This window comes from Zootoca vivipara, chromosome 9, assembly GCF_963506605.1.
Source record: "Zootoca vivipara chromosome 9, rZooViv1.1, whole genome shotgun sequence".
In the NCBI taxonomy this organism is placed as follows: Eukaryota; Metazoa; Chordata; class Lepidosauria; order Squamata; family Lacertidae; genus Zootoca; species Zootoca vivipara.
The window spans coordinates 13,422,432-13,442,238 of NC_083284.1; the positions used below are offsets into that span (position 1 = coordinate 13,422,432).

General features: G+C 44.1%; 1 protein-coding gene across 1 annotated transcript in view; it reads right to left on the reverse strand.

The window, feature by feature from the left end:
* Positions 1 to 1,964: 1,964 nt before the first annotated feature.
* The window catches only part of HPSE (heparanase), a 34,943-nt gene continuing 17,100 nt past the window's right edge, over positions 1,965 to 19,807 (reverse strand). Inside the window, exons 6-12 of the mRNA XM_060278411.1 lie at positions 19,053 to 19,100; positions 17,374 to 17,467; positions 17,138 to 17,244; positions 12,838 to 12,952; positions 10,835 to 10,953; positions 9,057 to 9,203; positions 1,965 to 5,281 (exon numbers count right to left, since the gene is read on the reverse strand). Coding sequence (XP_060134394.1) covers positions 5,122 to 5,281; positions 9,057 to 9,203; positions 10,835 to 10,953; positions 12,838 to 12,952; positions 17,138 to 17,244; positions 17,374 to 17,467; positions 19,053 to 19,100 — 790 coding nt within the window. The 3' untranslated portion in view covers positions 1,965 to 5,121. The remainder of the gene's footprint in view (positions 5,282 to 9,056; positions 9,204 to 10,834; positions 10,954 to 12,837; positions 12,953 to 17,137; positions 17,245 to 17,373; positions 17,468 to 19,052; positions 19,101 to 19,807) is intronic.

A 19,807-nucleotide genomic window follows, 5' to 3' on the forward strand; every position in this document is an offset into this window, starting at 1 on the left:
CGTTTCAGCTCACGTTTTTCGTCACTTCCTGTTACAGTTGGCCGTCGTAGAGATAAGAAACTTTAAAGTAGCCCATCCGAGTGTCTGGTATGGGGAATTCCGGGTTCGGAATCGGGGTACTATTACTCCTTTTGTAATCGATGTTCTCTAGATCACGTGTGACTAGGCAGCCACGTGTCTCCCCATCTACAAACACGAGTCAGACTCAGCACCAAAGACAGGAGTTCCTGGTGCGTGTGGGTTTTTTCCTGCTTCGTGTGAAGAAAAAAAATATACTTTGGGAATTGCTAAAGTGAAACTTTAGTGGAGCAGAAGTTTTAAGCGTTTAACTGAGGGCAGGATTCGTGGTGGGTGCGGTTGGGAAGGGGACTATTCCAGCTGAATGCCCTTTGGTACAAACTGTGTTTCGTATGGAGGTGTTTTTTTGGCTGAAGCTCCAAACCAGCCTCAGCCCACACCTCTGACCTGAAAATATTAATAGTGGACTGCCTACCTTCCGGGGGCAGATATTATTGTTTTCAGATTGTATTTTATTGAATATGATTATCTGAAGAAGACACTATTATTATTATTATTGCTTTTAAGATGTCCATTTGATCCTCGGTCAAAAACTGCTGGTGCAGAATGTGACCACCAGGATTCTGATGGTCAGGGACAACTTAGGTCCAGGGTACCTTAGAGAGAACCTAAACCCTTATATCCCAGCTCGATCACCAAGATCACTGACATCAATGTAAAACAGAGCCTGAGGGTCATTGGCCCAGTGCTGTGGAGTGGTATTCTCTTCAAACAGACATTCAGGAGCTGCCTTCTGATTCAACCTTTAAATGTTTGTGGAAAACATTATTCCACCTTTCATTGTGGAAGAGTGCCCTTCCAGGCAGCAGAAATGCAGGTGGCGCTATGGTCTAAACCACTGAGCCTCTTGGGCTTGACGATCAGAAGGTTGGCGGTTCAAATCCCTGGGATCTCCCAGTGCTGTGTCCCAGCTCCTGCCAACCTAGCAGTTTGAAAGCACACCAGTGCAAGTAGATAAATAGGTACCGCTGCAGCGGGAAGGTAAACGGCGTTTCCGTGTACTCTGGATTCCATCACGGTGTCCCATTGCATCAGAAGCAGTTTAGTCATGCTGGCCACACGACCCGGAAAGTTGTCTGTGGACAAACGCCGGCTCCCTCGGCTTGAAAGCAAATGAGCACTGCACCCCATAGTTGCCGTTGACTGGACTTAACCATCTAGGGGTGCTTTACCTTTACCTACTGTGCAGTAACCTGAGGAGGCTAGGTTACTAGCTTTTGACACTGTTGTAGTGCACATGGGGGTCAAAACATTGGTTGTTTTTCTTTTTAAAAAAAGTTGGGACAATGACACCACCTGCTGGCTTGTCTGTTTCCTCTTATCTTAGCTGCAATCCCCACAGTACCTGTAACTTCTTTTGGGGAGGTATGCCGTCTGCTGTAAAAGGGAAAGTGATAGGATCATGTCTTTGTGTTCGACTTGTGCTATGGGCAAGGGGGGGGGCTTATTAGAGTGCTCATGGGGTGGGAGTTCCTTTATGAAAATGTTCAGGATCAAGCTATATGGTTTTTTAATGTGGCACCTACATTAAGGTTACCAGATTTTTTTCAATGAATCCAGGTACACGTTTCAACTTCAATGGATTTTGTATTGGGACTGATTTGTAAATCTGGGGACTTTACCCGGGAAATGGAGACGTCTGTTAACCTTAACCTACGTTCCCGTCAGAAACTCCTGAGCTTATTCAACAGTCGTGTGACAACTAAAAAGCTAAACATTCAAAACAGCAAACAAAATGAAAAAATTCCTTCCAGCAGCACCTTAGATACCAACTAAGTTTGTCATTGGTATGAGCTTTCGTGTGCATGCACACTTCTTCAGATACCATACATGCACATGAAAGCTCATACCAATGACAAACTTAGTTGGTCTCTAAGGTGCTGCTGGAAGGAATTTTTTCATTTTGTTTCGACTACGTCAGACCAACACGGCTCATAGCTGCCAAGTTATCCCTTTTTTTCAGGGATTTTCCATTATGCTGAATAGGCTTCCTCGCGAGAAAAGGGAAAACTTGGCAGCTATGACACGGCTACCCACCTGTAACTAAAACAGCAAACACATAATATAAATTAGTTTATTTCAAAAAAACGTGCAGGTACCAAAACACATGAACACACATCAAAGTGAAGTGCAATAAAGTTGCCTAGAATTGCATTTTGGCAAGCTGCATGCCAAAATCTAGGAACATTATCCTGAGTTTGACCATTGCGCCATCAAGTTCACTGAAGCAAACATGTGGCCTCTAGATGTCGGTGGACTCCAGCTCCCGTCAGTCCCAGCCAGCGTGGCCAAGGATTAGGATGATGGAACCAGGAGACCAGCAAGCAACACCTGGAGGGCCACAGGTTTCCCTACATCTCTCCAGAGCGTCAGACAGGAGTTTCCAGCAGCCCCATTTGGGGATGCCAGAGAATGAACTGGGGACTGTCTGTACGCAAAGCACGGGTTCTTAATCCTCAGCTGCAACCCCTTTGCCTTTGTTGCCTAATAGCAATCTCAATTCTCTTGATTGCAATTGTTTCTCAGGGATGGAACCATGATTCTTGCCTGTTGGCCAGGCTGGCTGGGGCCAATGGGAGTTGCAGTCTGCAGTATCTGGAGGGCACCCTGTTGACTATCCCTGGCTTATATCTGCAGTCAAAATGACCCTACCCCCACACAAAAGGGAGTTACAGTGCTACCTCTGGTTAAGAACTTAATTTGTTCCGGAGGTCTGTTCCTAACCTGAAACTGTTCTTAACCTGAAGCACCACTTTAGCTAATGGGGACTCCTGCTGCTGCTGTGCGGCCGGAGCACAATTTCTGTTCTCATCCTGAAGCAAAGTTCTTAATCTGAGGTGCTATTTCTGGGTTAGCGGAGTTTGTAACCTGAAGCGTTTGTAACCCGAGGTACCGCTGTATCTGCAGATGTGGAGGAATGCCAACATTTGCAGAAGTACCAAAATGGTTTTGCAGTCCCTCCAAAATTCCCAGGGACAACTGAGCATGGTCAAAGGGCATGAAATGTTGACTGTGTGTGTGTGTGTGTGTTGGAGGGCTGGTGGGGCAAGGCAGAAATGAAAAGTTAGGAACTGGGAACAGAAAGTCTGCAACCCAAGCTGGAATGTGTCCCACTGTAAACATTTTGTTGTAGGTCGTATGTCTATAATGAAAGGGAGGTGGGAATGGTTTTACTCTATGCATATTGTGGGGAAAGGAAACGGGGTACCTTCCATAAAACAGCTTCCTTAGCAACAGAAGCCAGAAATACCCACAAAGTATTGTGTAAAGGGAACCTGCTGTCAAGGGGATTTGTGGCTATGATGGTTGCGGTTTCTCCCATGCTGATCCTGCTAGTATGTTTGACCCAGCAGATGTCAGCTAAGGGACTGGCATGGATGAGGTGTAGTTTGTTGGTGGGCAGCATGCAAGTGTGCCAGACACATTTGCGAAAGTGCTACAACTAATTTATAAGAAATCACGAAGAGGAATCCCTCCTGGTCGCTACCCTGTCATAGAATACAAGAATCCCTGAGAATGCTTGAGCTTGCCTGCTCTCTTTTTGGTGCTAGCCTCCCAGAAGCCCCGTAAAAGTCTCCAGGCAGGCTGGCCAACAGCTCTTATATTATGTGTCTCCTTGGCTGTGCCTGGAACCTGCTTGCTGCTTCTTCTTCTGTTAACCTCAAGATTGCTTTTCCCTGATGTCACTCAACTGGCCCATTTGCCTGTTTATCCTCAGATGCTCAAAGGGTTGCCTCGGGAGACAATGGAAGAGTCTCGCCTTTGGGAAGAAAGTCAAATTGTTGGAGAGTTTCAGCTCTTGCTGGGGGCTGTGAATATGGTCTTTTATTGCAGGTGGGGCAGATGAAGGCATTCGGTTGTCTTGCTGCAGGTGCCCCTCTACACGCCTCCCAGAGGTCATTCCTTCTCTGACCACTGCTATGGATGCACTGTCTGTCTCTAGGCACTGCGATTGCCTGCAAAGTATTCCCACATGGTGGGGTTGATGTTGCCAGCCTTCATGCCATGTTTGCAGATCTCTTTATCTCTTCTCTTTGGCGATCACTCGTAGTCGAGTTAGATTGTCTTCCATAAACACTGTTTTAACAATGAGTCCGTAAGTGACTGTGGAGGCCAATTCTGGATCCGCACATCCTTCCACAGTGGGGACATTGGTTTCCGGGCGGGAGTTGATCACGGTGTGGATTTGCCAAGCGTGCCTTCCTCTTCGCATGTTTCTCCCTTGTGTCCTGAGATCGAGTTTTTTCAAAGCCCATGACACCTTTGGTAAAGGCTGTTCTCCAACTGGAGCGCTCGCAGGCCAGTGTTTCCCACTTGTCGGTGTTTATACTACATTTTTTTAGATTTGCCTTGACACAGTCTTTAAACCTCTTTCGTTGACCAAAGCATTACGCTTTCCATTTTTAAGTTCGGAAGAGTACCGGTAGTTGCTTTGGAAGGCAATCATCAGGCATCTGCACAACATGACCAGTCCAATGATGCTGATGTTGAAGAATCATTGATTCAACACTGGTGACTTTTGCTTCTTCCAGTACACTGATATTAGTTCGCCTGTCTTCCCAAGCGATGTGTAAAAATTTTCAGAGACGCCATTGATGGGATCTTTTGAGGAATTGGAGATATCTTTATAACACAGAGTTGGTCTGCCCAAAAGGCTTAGTGCTTGAAGCCAGCTCCCCGTAGAGAACGTCCTTGGGGATCCTGCCATCTTCCATTCTGTGTACATGACCAAGCCAGTGTAGACGTCGCTGAGAACCTATGCCACTAATTTGCAACTTGCTGTCTGACATCCATCTTCTTTGCATCTCTAACTGGAATCCCTCCTTAAGCTGAGCTTTTGTTCTTGGGGAAACAGTGGCTGAAACAAAGTTCTTAGGTAAGTGTTACAGGTGGAAATTTGAAATAAAAACGGGGGCCAGGATGGAGGGATATTCCCCTTCACTCTTGGATTGCTTTGTTTCTGCCACCAAAATATCTGGAGGAGCCGAATGTCTTGACACGACGTTGGCCATCAACTTGATTTTGGGAACGTGAGCTAAGTTGCTAAATGCAAGCCAGCACCTTGGCATTCCTTATTACATAGAATCCATATGAAAAAGCTGGAAGTGCAAGGCGGCTTCCTGGAGCAAGAGGCTTTTCCCTGAGAGTGGGCAGTAGTTCATCATCCAACATTTTTAAGACATGGCCATTCAGCTGCACAGATCTGCAAGAGGAAAGAATGTATATTTTAGACACAAAATCTGTCATCCTCAAACAATAAACCTGATTAAGGTTTTGTTGCATTTGTTTTCAAGAGACCATTTTTTAAAAAAACAAACAAAGACAATTCTAAATAAAAAATATCCTTCCAGTACCACCTTAGAGACCAACTAAGTTTGTCATAGGTATGAGCTTTCGTGTGCATGCACATTTCTTTATTACAGAAAAATTTCAGAAACAGACTGGAAAGAGAAGTTTCTGGATTACAACTCATTACCAAGCTTAAAACCATGGAGAGACCTGGTCTGAATAAGGACATTGGATTCTTATCTCATTATACATGATAAAGCTTTCTTTAGCACCTCACCCCTTGCTTTTTCCTGCAAGACCAATTGCAGTCGTTAACAGTCATCCACAGGTTTACCACTCCTATCAGCCAATCACCCATTCCCACCACCCTTTTGAGTAATACCCCTTCCCCACCCTCTGACTATACATAAGGGTCTGGTGACTTCTGTTTCAGTGTATCTGAAGAAGTGTGTGTGCAGACGAAAGCTCATACCTATGACAAACTTAGTTGGTCTCTAAGGTGCTACTGGAAGGATTTTTTTTATTTTGTATTGACTACGTCAAACCAGCACGGCTACCTACCTGTAACAAAGACAATTCTGTAATACAAAATGGTATCTCTAATTGATGAAGTTTTAAAATGTATTTTTTAATTATTTCAAGAGAATGGCTTTAAATAACAGGGAACTCTACCATCTATGTGTATTTCAGAGTGTTAGGTTGCCCTTGTGTGTGTGTGTGTGTGTGTGTGTGTGTTACACAAAGAGCTTCGATCCCTTTTGATCCTTGATATGCTCTTTGTGTGCTTGTTTTTAATGCACAAGTATTTATAACGTGAATAAGCTTTCCGGCCAACATAAGTTCATAGTGCACATGTAACACCATGTAAAGGAAGCCTTCTGGGTGGAAACATCCTTGCTGTTCAAGCTGAATGCTCTCTTCAAGAAATCCATGTGTTTCCAGAAAGGTGGATCTGAATGCTAAAAATACCAAGTTTGGCAGACACTGTCTGGCTTTCATTCCTGGCCAGCTGAAAGTTGGATCTGATCAGGGAACTGGAGCGCACAAGGTTACAGGATGCAGCTTCACTTACGAGTTCACAGAGGGACAGATCATTACCATAAATTGAGGAAATATCAATATGGACCAGGAAGAAACGTGGACAGAATTCTTGAGAACTGGCTTCCCAGTTTTTGAGATGAGACACAATTTCTGAGAAGTTACTTGACTTTCTTCCTAGCTGCAATGCTTTTAAGGTGGAAAGGATTTCCTTAGTACTTGGGACCCGAAACCTAAACATGTAATCCTGATCCTGTAGTTTCTAAGAACAAAATAATAAGTTTATTGCATTAAAAATGAACAGGGATGACAGCCTTTTGTCAAATCTTGAACACTGTTTCAAGAAATATAAGTCATTTTCAAGGGCTGTGAATGTCCTAGAATCACAGAACTGTAGATTTGGAAGGGACCCTGAGGGTCATCTAGTCCAACCCCCTGCGATGCAGGAATCTTCTGCCGAATGTGGGGCTCAAACCCATGGCCCTGAGACTAAAAGTCAGAAATGTGGACTGTGAACACATGACTGGTTAAAGCACATTGTTAATGTGTGGTTACAGAATGATGTGCGAAGTAATTGTTATGCAAAATGATGTCACATAACACTTAGATTTGTTAGCCTGGCAGATTGTGAGTTGTATTCAAAGCCCCAATTACTCAGGCATGGTGAAGGTTTCTGTGTGAGCCAGTCTATACCTCTTTTGTTTCACCTCCTGTGCAGGTGTTGTGAAAATAAAATGGGAGTGGGAAGAGCCCTAGGCATTGCCTTGAGCTTCTTGGAATGATTGTTTCAGGAAACTCTGGCTGTGTACACACTATAGCTTTAAAGCACATTTGATGTTATAGGCTGTAGGGATAAAATGTTTAATATTTAAGGGTTTTTGGGTAATGTAATTAAGTATGAAAATAAGAGAAGATATGTTAAAAAATAGATTGGATTATGGTTGAAATTATGAAATAGAAATTGCTAAGCATGATTTACAGTGAAGCACAGTTAGGGGGACTTGTAAAGGTAAAGGTAAAGGGACGGCTGACCATTAGGTCCAGTCGTGACCGACTCTGGGGTTGCGTGCTCATCTCGCATTATTGGCCGAGGGAGCCGGCACATAGTTTCCAGGTCATGTGGCCAGCATGACAAAGCCACTTCTGGTGAACCAGAGCAGCACACGGAAATGCCGTTTACCTTCCCGCTGTAGCGGTTCCTATTTATCTACTTGCATTTTGATGTGCTTTCAAACTGCTAGGTTGGCAGGAGCTGGGACCGAGCAACGGGAGCTCACCCCGCCACAGGGATTCGAACCGCTGACCTTCTGATCAGCAAGCCGTAGGCTCAGTGGTTTAACCCACAGAGCCACCTGGGTCCCTAGGGGGACTTGAGGAAGTAACTAAAATGTTATGAAATAAGATTTAGATAACAGCACCATTACTGGCCCCAACAACATCCAACATACCATCACAGGACTATTTAATTGCTCATCTTCTAACATTGTGTATGCCATCAAATGCCAACAGTGCCCTTCAGCTCTCTATATTGGACAAACAGGCAAAACCCTACGCCAAAGGATAAATGAACACAAATCTGACATCAGGAACCACAAGACAGAGAAACCAGTAGGAGAACACTTCAATCTCCCAGGACATTCTATACAAGATCTCAAAGCAGCTGTTTTATTACAGAAAAATTTCAGAAACAGACTGGAATGAGAAGTTGCTGAATTGCAACTCATTAGCAAGCTTAAAACCATGGAGCCACCTGGAATGAACAAAGACATAGGATTCTTATCTCATTATACATGATCAAGCTTTCCTTAGCACCTCAGCCCTTGCTCCCCCCCCCCGCAAGACCAATTGCAGTCATTAACAGTCGTTAACAGTCATCAACAGGTTTACCACTCCTATCAGCCCATCATCCATTCCCATCACCCCCACCCTCTGAATATACATAAGGGTCTGGTGGATTCTGTTTCAGTGTATCTGACGAAGTGTGCATGCACACGAAAGCTCATACCAAAATAAAAACTTAGTTGGTCTTTAAGGTGCTACTGAAGGAATTTTTTTAAATTTTGTTTCGACTCAGACCAACACGGCTACCTACCTGTAACAAGATTTAGATAAGTTAGAAAAATTTTTATTACTGTATTTTCTATCTTGATTTTTGTTTTGTTTTTGTTTTTTTCTTTTGCATGTATTTTTCATTGTATTGTTATGTACTGTGTTTTATGTTTATGTTGTTTGTTGACATTTAAAATGAAAATGAATAAAAAAATTGAAAAATATAAATAAAGCACATTTGAAGCACATTTCCTCTACCTCAAATAATTCTGGGTACTGTGGTGTGTTAAGGGCTGCTGGGAACTATAACTTTGTGAGGGGCAAACTACAGTTTCCAGAATTCTTTGATGGCGTGTGTGTGCTTCAAAGGTATTCTCAGCCTAACAAAAGTTTCCCATTCGAGGTACCTCATTTGTCCAGTGTCTACAAATCAAGAGTCCGGGTACAGGGGGTTAAAAGAAATTGCTAACACCGTTTAGATACCAAACAACATTAGAAAGGGAATTAAAAGGTTCTCCTCTGAAAATCCCCCCCCCCAAGTTTTAAAAGCTCATATTAAACAAATAATATTTAGAAAGGCAGGAAAAGTTGGAGCTGCTTACTTGGAAAGTATGCCGTCTTCTCCATGAGGCAGTAAAAGATATTCATCGATCTGCTTGCTGGAGAAGGAAGAAGGTAACTGCAAGTGTTTTGTGCTGTTATAAAGGTTCAAGGCAAATAAGGTGATATCCCCTTCTCTGTACTTCGGGCTGGAAGGAAAACATGAAGCAGCCTGTTAAAAGGATATACTAGATAATATACACTCCAACATTCCTCAGATGAAAATAAGGGCATTCTGTTTGACATCTGTATCACTGCTTGAGCATTTCCTCTTAAAGGTAAAGGCGCCCCTGACCATCAGGTCCAGTCGTGTCCGACTCTGGGGTTGCGGCGCTCATCTCGCTCTATAGGCCGAGGGAGCCGGCGTTTGTCCGCAGACAGCTTCCGGGTCATGTAGCCAGCATGACAAAGCTGCTTCTGGCGAATCAGAGCAGCACACGGAAACACCATTTACCTTCCCGCCGGAGCGGTCCCTATTTATCTACTTGCACTTTGATGTGCTTTCGAACTGCTAGGTGGGCAGGAGCTGGGACCGAGCAACGGGAGCGCACCCTGTTGCAGGGATTCGAACTGCCGACCTTCTGATCAGGAAGCCCTAGAGTCTGTGGTTTAACCCACAGTGCCACCTGGGTATATATCTAGTATATATTATACTAGATAATATATAGTATACACTCCAACATTCCTCATATGAAAATAAGGGCATTCTGTTTGACATCTGTATCACTGCTTGAGCGTTTCCTCTTGGTGAAGTACAAAATTAATTAATTAATTAATTTGTGTACCACCCTATAACCCGCAGGCCTCAAACGTTATCAGAGGAAATGCACAACTGCAGTATTTTAAGCACAGAAGAAGAAGAGTTTGGATTTGATATCCCACTTTATCACTAACATTCTCCTTTCCCTTCCTCCCCCACAACAAACACTCTGTGTCTGTGAGAGACTTCAGAGAAGTGTGACTAGCCCAAGGTCACCCAGCAGCTGCATGCGGAGGAGCGGAGACGCGAACCCGGTTCCCCAGATTAGGAGTCTACCGCTCTTAACCACTACACCACACTGGCTCTTTGCATTTATGTTTTGCATTTAGAGAAGTCTGAAGTGGAAAGAAAACCCCAAATCAATAAATACAACTAGCCAGTGCCATTTTTCTAGAAAAAGAGATGCTGAAACTCACTGCAAACACCTCCCTTGTTCTCTTATAATGGCATGGCAATGGCACCCAATTTCGGATTCGCACAGGGCACTGTATTGCAAAAGATTACAAAGTCCGCCCCTGCCAAGGGGCTGGGACAGGAGGTGCCGCACTCGGAGCAAAATGCATAGGGCAGGGCAAACTCCATTCTCCATCCATGGGGACACTCTGGGTGAGCAATATGTGGGGTTGTGCTGCACACACACGTTTCCTGCCATAGCGACAGGCGTTCTTCTGGCATCTGCTAAAAAACTGCCCCCGCGCACAAGAAGTGCGAGTTACCAGGATCCTAGCCTAGAAAGGCATTTGCAAAGCGAGGATTCCTAACTCCTTTTGGAATTTTTTGGGGGGGAGAGTTTATGTGTCTTCGCTGCCATGCTTTCATCCTGCCCCACTTTTCTTTATCTACACTTGACATGTACAAAGCTTCAAATTCTTTGGTGCAATTGCACCAGCATGTTTTGCTGCACCAGAGCTAGTGTACCAGGGCCCTTGCACCTTTTCCAAGCCGTGTCTCCCCTTAGCTGAAAGTACAATACGGGGTTCCTTTTCCAAAAGGTCTTCAGAGTCTACTAGACATGCTTACTGGTGCTCATTTGTACAGTGAAGATACACTCGAAGCCTCCTTGGGTCTTCGCCTGACAGCTTGACATGCAGGACTTTGGCGCCCACTAGTTTCTTGTATACGAGAGAAAGCCAATAATCCTTTTTGCATGGGAAAAGAAGACAGCTTTTATGCATAGCAAAAACATGTTAAAGAAATGTAACCAGCAAAGAGTTGGTGGATAAGCAGGAGCAAATTGGAATCAAAAGCACAGAAGGCAATCCCCCTCCATTAGGTACCCATCCTTATCCTTTTCCTATCATTTATTTTAAACTGCTTTGAAATTTGAATTTAAATTGCTGTGACCTGACTGCCTCGAGAGCTTATGGTGAAAGCCAGTTGAGAAATTGAAAAAAAAAGGTAATTATCAGTGGGATTTTTAAAAAGCAAAATAGGTGTCAGTATACACCAAGCATCCCCAAACTGCGGCCCTCCAGATGTTTTGACCTACAACTACCATGATCCCTATCTAACAGGACCAGTGATCAAGGAAGATGGGAATTGTAGTCCAAAACATCTGGAGGGCCGAAGTTTGGGGATGCCTGGTATACACCATGCCCACCCAACTCCGCTGTCGCTCCTTGCCACCCATCCACTCCCTCCCCTCCTTGCACCTTTGCCACTTCCTCTGCCGAGGTATACATACTGCAATCAACACAAGATAATATCACCAAGGCAACCATCTGTAAACAAACAATAAACGTCTATAAAAATGGCAAAGGTAGTTCCTTTCCAAGAGAGGTTTTCTCTTATACAATGGCAACTTCTGCCAACCTAGCAGTTCGAAAGCACGTCAAAATGCAAGTAGATAAATAGGTACCGCTCCGGCGGGAAGGTAAATGGCATTTCCGTGCGCTGCTCTGGTTCGCCAGAAGCAGCTTTGTCATGCTGGCCACATAACCCGGAAGCTGTCTGCGGACAAACGCCGGCTCCCTCGGCCTATGAGCGCCGCAACCCCAGAGTCATCCATGACTGGACCTAACGGTCAGGGGTACCTTTACCTTTAAACAATAGCAAACACAGTAAATAAAGGGTTCACTCGTAATAAATATATCAGTGGCTCAGTGCTCATTTCTTTCCACAATAGATTTTATCTTGGAACAATTGCAAATGCAGTAATAAAGAGTCTACTTGGGATCTACCAGTGGTTCAGTGCTTGGACTTTTTTCCCGGTAATCCAACATTTCGTCGCAGAAGAGCTTAGTCATCAAGCTTTGTAGTAAATAATATACAAGTGAAGACCGTATGTAAACAACTTAAAGCACAGAAAGAGGGAGGAGCACAGAAAGAGGACGATGTCCTTAAGTTTTTAAAACCACCTTGATGGATGCTTCTCTCGATGGAAAAGGTAAAGGAAAAGGACCCCTGGACGGTTAAGTCCAGTCAAAGGTGACTAGGGGTTGTGGCGATAATCTCCCTTTCAGGCCGAGGGAGCCTGCATTTGTCCAAAGACAGTTTTCCAGGTCATGTGGCCAGCATGACTAAACCACTTCTGGCGCAGCGGGACACCGTGACAGAAACCAGGGAGCACAGAAACGCTGTTTACCTTCCTGCCGGAGCGGTACCTGTTTATCTACTTGCACTGGTGTGCTTTCAAACTGCTAGGTTGGCAGGAGCTGGGACAGAGCAACGGGAGCTCACCCTGTCGCGGGGATTTGAACCGCCGACCTTCTGATCAGCAAGCCCAAGAGGCTCAGTGGTTTATACCACAGCACCACCCGTGTCCCCTCCCGATGGAAAAATGCAGATGGGGACAGATATACCCTGCTTTAAGTCATTTACATACTGCCTGCGTACTGTTACAAACGTATTTACCGTGTTTGCTGTTGTTTAAGATGAAACCTATTTGGGAAAGAAGCTACTTTTCCCATTTTTATAGACGTTTATTGCTTGTTTACAGATAGTTGCCTTGGTGATTTTATCCTGTGTCGATTTTAGGAGTCATTGCATCATCACTGTGTTCATTGTTTTAGAGGTATACGTACTGGCAAAGGTTCAAAGCTGGCGTTCACCAGATGATAGCTTCCTGCTCCAAACAAAACCTGTCTCATCACCACATCAATGCCCAGTTTGGCAGACAGACCTAGTTTGTCCAGCCACCTGCGTAATAAAAGTAGGGAGGGGAGCAAGAAATAAAAGAAAATGTCAATTCAAGCAACCAAAAAACAAATGGGGGGTGGCATCTGATCTAACTAAAGAGGTGTGGTGTTTTGTTCTGCGTGCGAGGCAGAAACAAGAGCTGATGCAAATATCAGAAGTGGTGCTTTAAGAACTGCATTCAATAGTTATAAGGTCAGAAAAGGCAGGCGTTCTTTATAGCAGCATTGTAACCATGACCTTTAATAAATAGTTGAGAGGAAAAGAGAGAACGCTGTGGAAAAGCATTCTCAGTTCTTGGCAGGGGCATGAGAGGTCCTTAAACTGAAGTGCCTGTCCTTCAATACAGAATTTCCCAAATTCCCTTAGTGTGTTTTTTTTCCCATAAGAGAAACAAAACAGATGATGAACTATCTAAGCCAGGGGTTCCCAACAAAATTTTCTCGAGGACCCCTCATCGAGCTGCTATTGTGACAAGGACCCCCATTAATTCCTAATCCTAAAATTAAAAAGTGAGAGCCAAATTAAGAGTCTTTTTATATTTTATATTTATACGTTTTTTACAGTTACAACAGAGTACTCCATCAGTATACAGTTAGTTTAATTTTCAGTTCTTAATGAGATGAACCACTTTTTAACCAACAGTCCATTTTTAACTACGCAAACTGTAGCTTCCGCGAAAAACAACGCTTTGTTTACAAACACTACTGTTTTGCAAAGAGGCAGCGTGCGCCAGGGAGGAGGGAAGGGAATGGAGAAGACAGGGTACCTGCGCAGTAGCGCACAAATGAAGCCAACGCGCGCAAAGCATCTTGGGGAGGTGAGCGTTAGTAGAATGCGCGCGCTGCCTCTTTGCAAAACAGTAGTGTTTGTAAAGCGCCACCTAACGGCATACAGCAGAACTACTGCCTCTATCTAATTCTAGTTTTGCGCTAGACTCTGCTCATGCAGGAAGCGGCCAAAACAAAAAATCTGTTATCATACGAAATATATTTAATATTTTTTATTCTAATAGCATCTTGCGGACCCCTGGGGGTCCGCGGACCACTTGTTGGGAACCACTGATCTAAGCAGACCAGCTTCTGTTATTGTCACCTTATGAAACTTTCTCAGTTGCACAGAGTTCTTCAACATGCTGTTATCAGAGGTCCCGGGTAACACAAAAGATTGATTCCTCATACAGGAGGATGAATGGGCTCCACAATAGGGGCGATTTGGGTTTGGTCTTAATTAAAACGAGCCCTGGTATCTAATTCGTCTCCTTTCTGATTCACCATATGGCCTGGTGAGTTTCTAGAAGCCACCAGATGTTGACAGTCGATGCCAACGTTAGGGCACCTCCAGGATGTCAGCGTTTCGTGAGAGAGATTCAAGGAAATCCTAGGGAACTTGGGTGAAAAGAAACTGACTTTTTGTAGTTAGGGAAGTGATTGGGAAATGCACAGAAAAGGAATGGGCAAGGGGAAGAACCATGTAAACAAGTCTGGATGGATGGTACGGTAATTGATTTCAGGAAGCACTCTTCCGACTTGCTGCCACTTTCCATCTATGGTAACATGGTTGTAGTAGTAGAGCCCTTTAAGTTCCTGGGCTCCATAATTTCTCAAAACTTAAATTGGTCAGGCAACATCAATAGTATTATTAAAAAGGCCCACCAGAGGTTGTATTTCTTGCGTCAACTAAGAAAATTTAATTTGCCCCAGAAAATGTTGATCCAATTTTATAGAAGTATAATTGAAACTGTTCTCTGTAATTCTATTACTGCCTGGTATGGCACAGCCTCCAAGATGGACAAGAAAAGGCTCCAACGAGCAGTAAGAATTGCAGAAAGGGTAATTGGTGTTGGTTGCCTTCAATAGAGACACTTTATGCTGTCCGAGCTAGGAAGATAGCAGAGGGAATTGTTGCAGATCCTTTGCATCCCGGTCATCAGCTGTTTGATTTACTTCCATCTGGATGTCGCTACAGGAATCTATACACAAAAACGGCTAGGCACAGGAACAGTTCCCCCCCCCTTGTGCCATCAAATTGTTAAATTCATAGTTGTGTAGCGGAAGGGGAGGCCAGTTATGGGTGGGGTTCCTTGCTGTGCTATTGTATTGTATGTGGAACAATGTTTGTATAAGGTACGTTTACACTGCAATGTAGCCGAAGCAAAATTCCAAGTATGTTTGTACTTGGCCAATAAATATTAATAAGAATAAGAATAATTCAGGATGAACGCTCATGGTTGTACAGGCAACAACCAACTGGCACATCATTGTGCCTATGCGCATGGCACCGGACCTGGAAAAGACCCTAAAACATCACTAAAGGGCAGAGCGGGGGAGGGGCAGAATGGGGGAAGGGCATAACATTTTATGTGGTTCCCACTGATGTGCAAGCAGATCAGGACATACTACTGGCTCATCTGTTCTCACAGTGGCCAACCGGATGCCTCTGGGAAGCCTAAAAGCAGAACCTGAATGGCAAAAAAGACAATCACGGGAATATATAACCAGCGCAAAAGCAAAACTATACCGTGATAAATCTCTGAAACGAGATATTGATAAAGTGAATAATACTAAAACTCAACTAATGATTACCCAAAGAAACATAATAGGTTTAAATCTCCCGAAAGAAACTTTGATATAGAAAAGACATGAATTTCTCAAAGTAACCTCTAAATAAAGTAAACCTTGACGAGGTGCCGACTAAGTGACTCGTTTCACTGGAAAATCTCTTATCTATTTCCTCAGAAGGAAAATATTTAGGGGCTGAGGTTTCCTTATAATCAAAAACTAAACAGGATCTGTAAACTCTGAAAAGAATTGAAAATTACATAGCAGTCAGGGATAAACTTCCCCAAGATAAGATTTATAACGATTTATAGTGCAAATAAGACAGCCTATCTGTAGGCTTCTTGTAGGTTCTCGTTGCCAGTTGGTTAGTGTTATCCCGGTATACAACTGTATCAAGAAAGGTAATGCGTTGACTGTGATATTGGGCGGTAAATTTAATATTGGGGTGCATCTCCTGACACCATGCAAAAAAAAACTGTCAATCTTATTGACATTCTTAAAGACCAAAAATAAATATTTTTTGATGGAACTAGTATAAAAGGTTCGTTGATGATATATAAGCCAAGAATCAGAAACACCCTCCAGCCGTCTGAACAATGGCGTTACAACATCACAACTAGGAGAGCTTTTACAGCCCTTTGCTTAATCTTTTTCTAAGAGCAATGATATTCATTAGCTGAATTGTCCCATAGGTTAGCTAACCTTTAGTTTAAACAACTATAGTCTTATCTTGGGGAGGTTTATCCCTGACTGCTATGTAATTTTCAATTCTTTTCAGAGTTTACAGCTCCTGTTTAGTTTTTGATTATAAGGAAACTTCAGCCCCTAAATATTTCCCTTCTGAGGAAACAGATAGAGATTCTCCAGTGAAACGAGTCACTTGGCCGGCACCTCGTCAAGGTTTACTTTATTTAGAGGTTACTTTGAGAAATTCATGTCTTTTCTATATCAAAGTTTCTTTTGGGAGATTTAAACCTATTATGTTTCTTTGGGTAATCATTAGTTGAGTTTTAGTATTATTCACTTTATCAATACAGTGGTGCCTCGCTAGACGAATTTAATTTGTTCCACGGGTCAATTCGTATAATGAAAAATTCGTCTAGCGAATCCCATAGGAATGCATTGAAAAATATATATATATTTTTGCCCATAGGAACGCACTAATTGAACTTCAATGCATTCCTATGGGAAACCGTGATTCGCTAGACGAATTTTTCATAAAACGAATTCGTCTAGCGAGGCAACCTCCACTCGAAAAATCTATTCGTTAAGCGAAAAATTAGTCTTACAGGGCATTCGTCTAGCGAGGCACCACTGTATCTCGTTTCAGGGATTTATCACGGTATAGTTTTGCTTTTGCGATGATTAAAAGCAGAACCTGAGCACCAGAGCCTGCCCTCCTCCTGTGGTTTCCAGCAACTGGTACTCAGAAACATTACTGCCTCTAGCTTTGGAGGCAGAACATAGCCACCATAGCTACTAGACATGGATAGCTTTATGGGCATCAATGAACACAATAGCTTCTGTTTGGTCAAAGGAAGGGCTTCTAGGGCATTGGTAGAGGACAAGATCCCAATATCCACAGAAGGAAAGCAGAGCTTGTAGGAATGTATATCATTGTACTTACATGAAACCAGCAAGATACGTATTGGACAGCTGAGCAGCACCCCCTCCGTAGGCTGAACTAGTTTCTCCCAGCCAAACCTTCTTGCCTGGGACAGTGTCGTCAACAAGCTAGAGAATGTTGTGAAATCGAAGTGTAGAAAGGTGAGTCAATACAGGGACTTGAGCCTGGGAGATCGGCAACTTTAAATTAGGAGGAATAGATGAGCTGTCCAGCCACCCACACAGACTCCCGATTACCTGGAGTTCTTCTTGTACGGCTGTGATGAAAGTGTCCAGCACATCTGGGCTCAGGAAATCCTCTCTGGTAGCAGTTCGGCCATTCAGGTAATAGCTGCGAAATCAAGACATTTGACGTAAGTCTACCAGTAAATTACACTGGTGAGCTGGAAAAGGCTCGTGTTGATACAATAAGTCCAGCACAATTTGGGTGCTTAAGCCCTTCTATTAGAGATCACCCAGAAGAGAGCTGTTAGCTGTCCATTTTGTTACAGAAGCCCAAATGACCTCAACAAGAAGTTGGGTATTTAACACTGTGGAACACTCTCCTAGCAGAGAGGTGACAGGCACCCTTGCTGTTTGACTTTCAGGCATCTGTCATGGATGCTTTAGCTGAGATTCCTGCATTGCAGGGGGGTGGACAAGATGACCCACAGGATCCCTTCCAACTCTATGAATCTATTCTATGATACCTTCTTGAGTAGCCAGTCATTTCGATGATTGTTCTGTACAGGGCCGTCCCTAGGCCCGGGCTGGGTGGAGCAAGGTGCCAGGGCGCCTGGCCATCAGGGGTGCCGAATACTGGTGTCTGCCTCAGCGCGCCTCTGCTGTTGAGCGGCTTCAGGTAACTCTCCGGAGGTGCACGGGGAGCGCTGGCCTGGGGCCACCTGAACAGCTGAGAGGCGCAGTGCGGCGGCTCCAGGCTCACGCTCCCCGTGCGCCTCCGGAGCTTTGCGTGGCTAACGGGAGCCTGGGGCAGCCTCCTCCATGCCTCTCAGCTCCCCGCACGCTCCTCCTGCCCGCCTTACTCACGGGGGGCGCCGGAGGGATCTTGGCGCCAGGGCGCCAGATATGGTTAAGACGGCCCTGGTTCTGTACTGCTTTTAATGTTTTTATACACTACTAGCCTGATATTTTGTGAGGGCAGCATATACATACAGTGGTACCTCGGGTTACAGACGCTTCAGGTTACAGACGCTTCAGGTTACAGACTTCACTAACCCAGAAATAGTACCTTGGGTTAAGAAATTTGCTTCAGGATGAGAACAGAAATCGCGCGACGGCGGCAACGGGAGGCCCCATTAGCTAAAGTGGTACCTCAGGTTAAAAACAGTTTCAGGTTAAGAACAAATTACGGTAAGTTCTGAACCCGAGGTACCACTGTACTTTTACAAACAAACGAAAAACAAACTGGTTTTCCTCATGGTTTTCTTCATATTTTCTCCGCAGTTATCATCGACTTAATATTTCTCTGAACTAGGCGTATGTTAAGAAAGATCAGGCAAAACATCCATTTTGTTCAGCATCTTACCAGACAGATATCCCCATGGACAGTTTCCTTAAAAAGACCTGAGCACAACAGCACTTTTCCCTCCCACAGTTTCCAGTAACTGGTAAATGTTTTGATACCCTGTTTCTCATATTTTAAGACATACCCATAAAATAAGCCATAGCAGGATTTTTAAGCATTCAAGGAATATAAGCCATACCCCGAAAATAAGACATAGTGATAGGCGCAGTAGCAATGCCAGCTGCGGCAGGAGGAGGAGGAAAAAAATAAGACATCCCTTGAAAATAAGCCATAGTGTGTTTTTTTGAGGAAAAAATAAATATAAGACATGTCTTATAATATGAGAAACACGGTACATGCTGCCGTAATGCTTGGGTAACGAGTTGCTGAATATGAACTCAATACTTACTGATGCCATGTGACAGAATCAATTACTTTTCCTCCTGATTTCAGGAAGCTGCAAAACAACAAAGAGCAACAAGGTTCTAGTTACAGGTAGGTAGCCATGTTGGTCTGACGTAGTCCAAACAAAATACAAAAAATTCCTTCAGTAGCACCTTAAAGACCAACTAAGTTTTTATTTTGGTATGAGCTTTCGTGTGCATGCACACTTCATCAGATGTTTTGAAGAGCAACAAGGCTTAGATTTACCACCTCCTCTGCTTTTCTTCAAATTCTTCAGATTGGGGGAACGGTAATCCAGCAAAACAGACGGTACATATAAATTTAGGAAGCTGCTTTACTCCGTATTATACTTATTAGACACCCAGCTCAGTATTGAGTCTGTGGTTTTGCTGCTCTGCTCTACTGTAAAGGTAAATGGTAAAGGGACCCCTGGCCATTAGGTCCAGTCGTGACCGACTCTGGGGTTGCGTGCTCATCTCGCATTGGTGGCCGAGGGAGCCAGCGTATAGCTTCCAGGTCATGTGGCCAGCATGACAAAGCCGCTTCTGGCAAACCAGAGCAGCACATGGAAACGCCGTTTACCTTCCCGCTGTAGCGGTTCCTATTTATCTACTTGCATTTTGACGTGCTTTCGAACTGCTAGGTTGGCAGGAGTTGGGACCAAGCAACGGGAGCTCACCCCGTTACAGGGATTCGAACCGCCGACCTTCTGATCAGCAAGCCCTAGGCTCAGTGGTTTAACCACAGTGCCACCTGGGT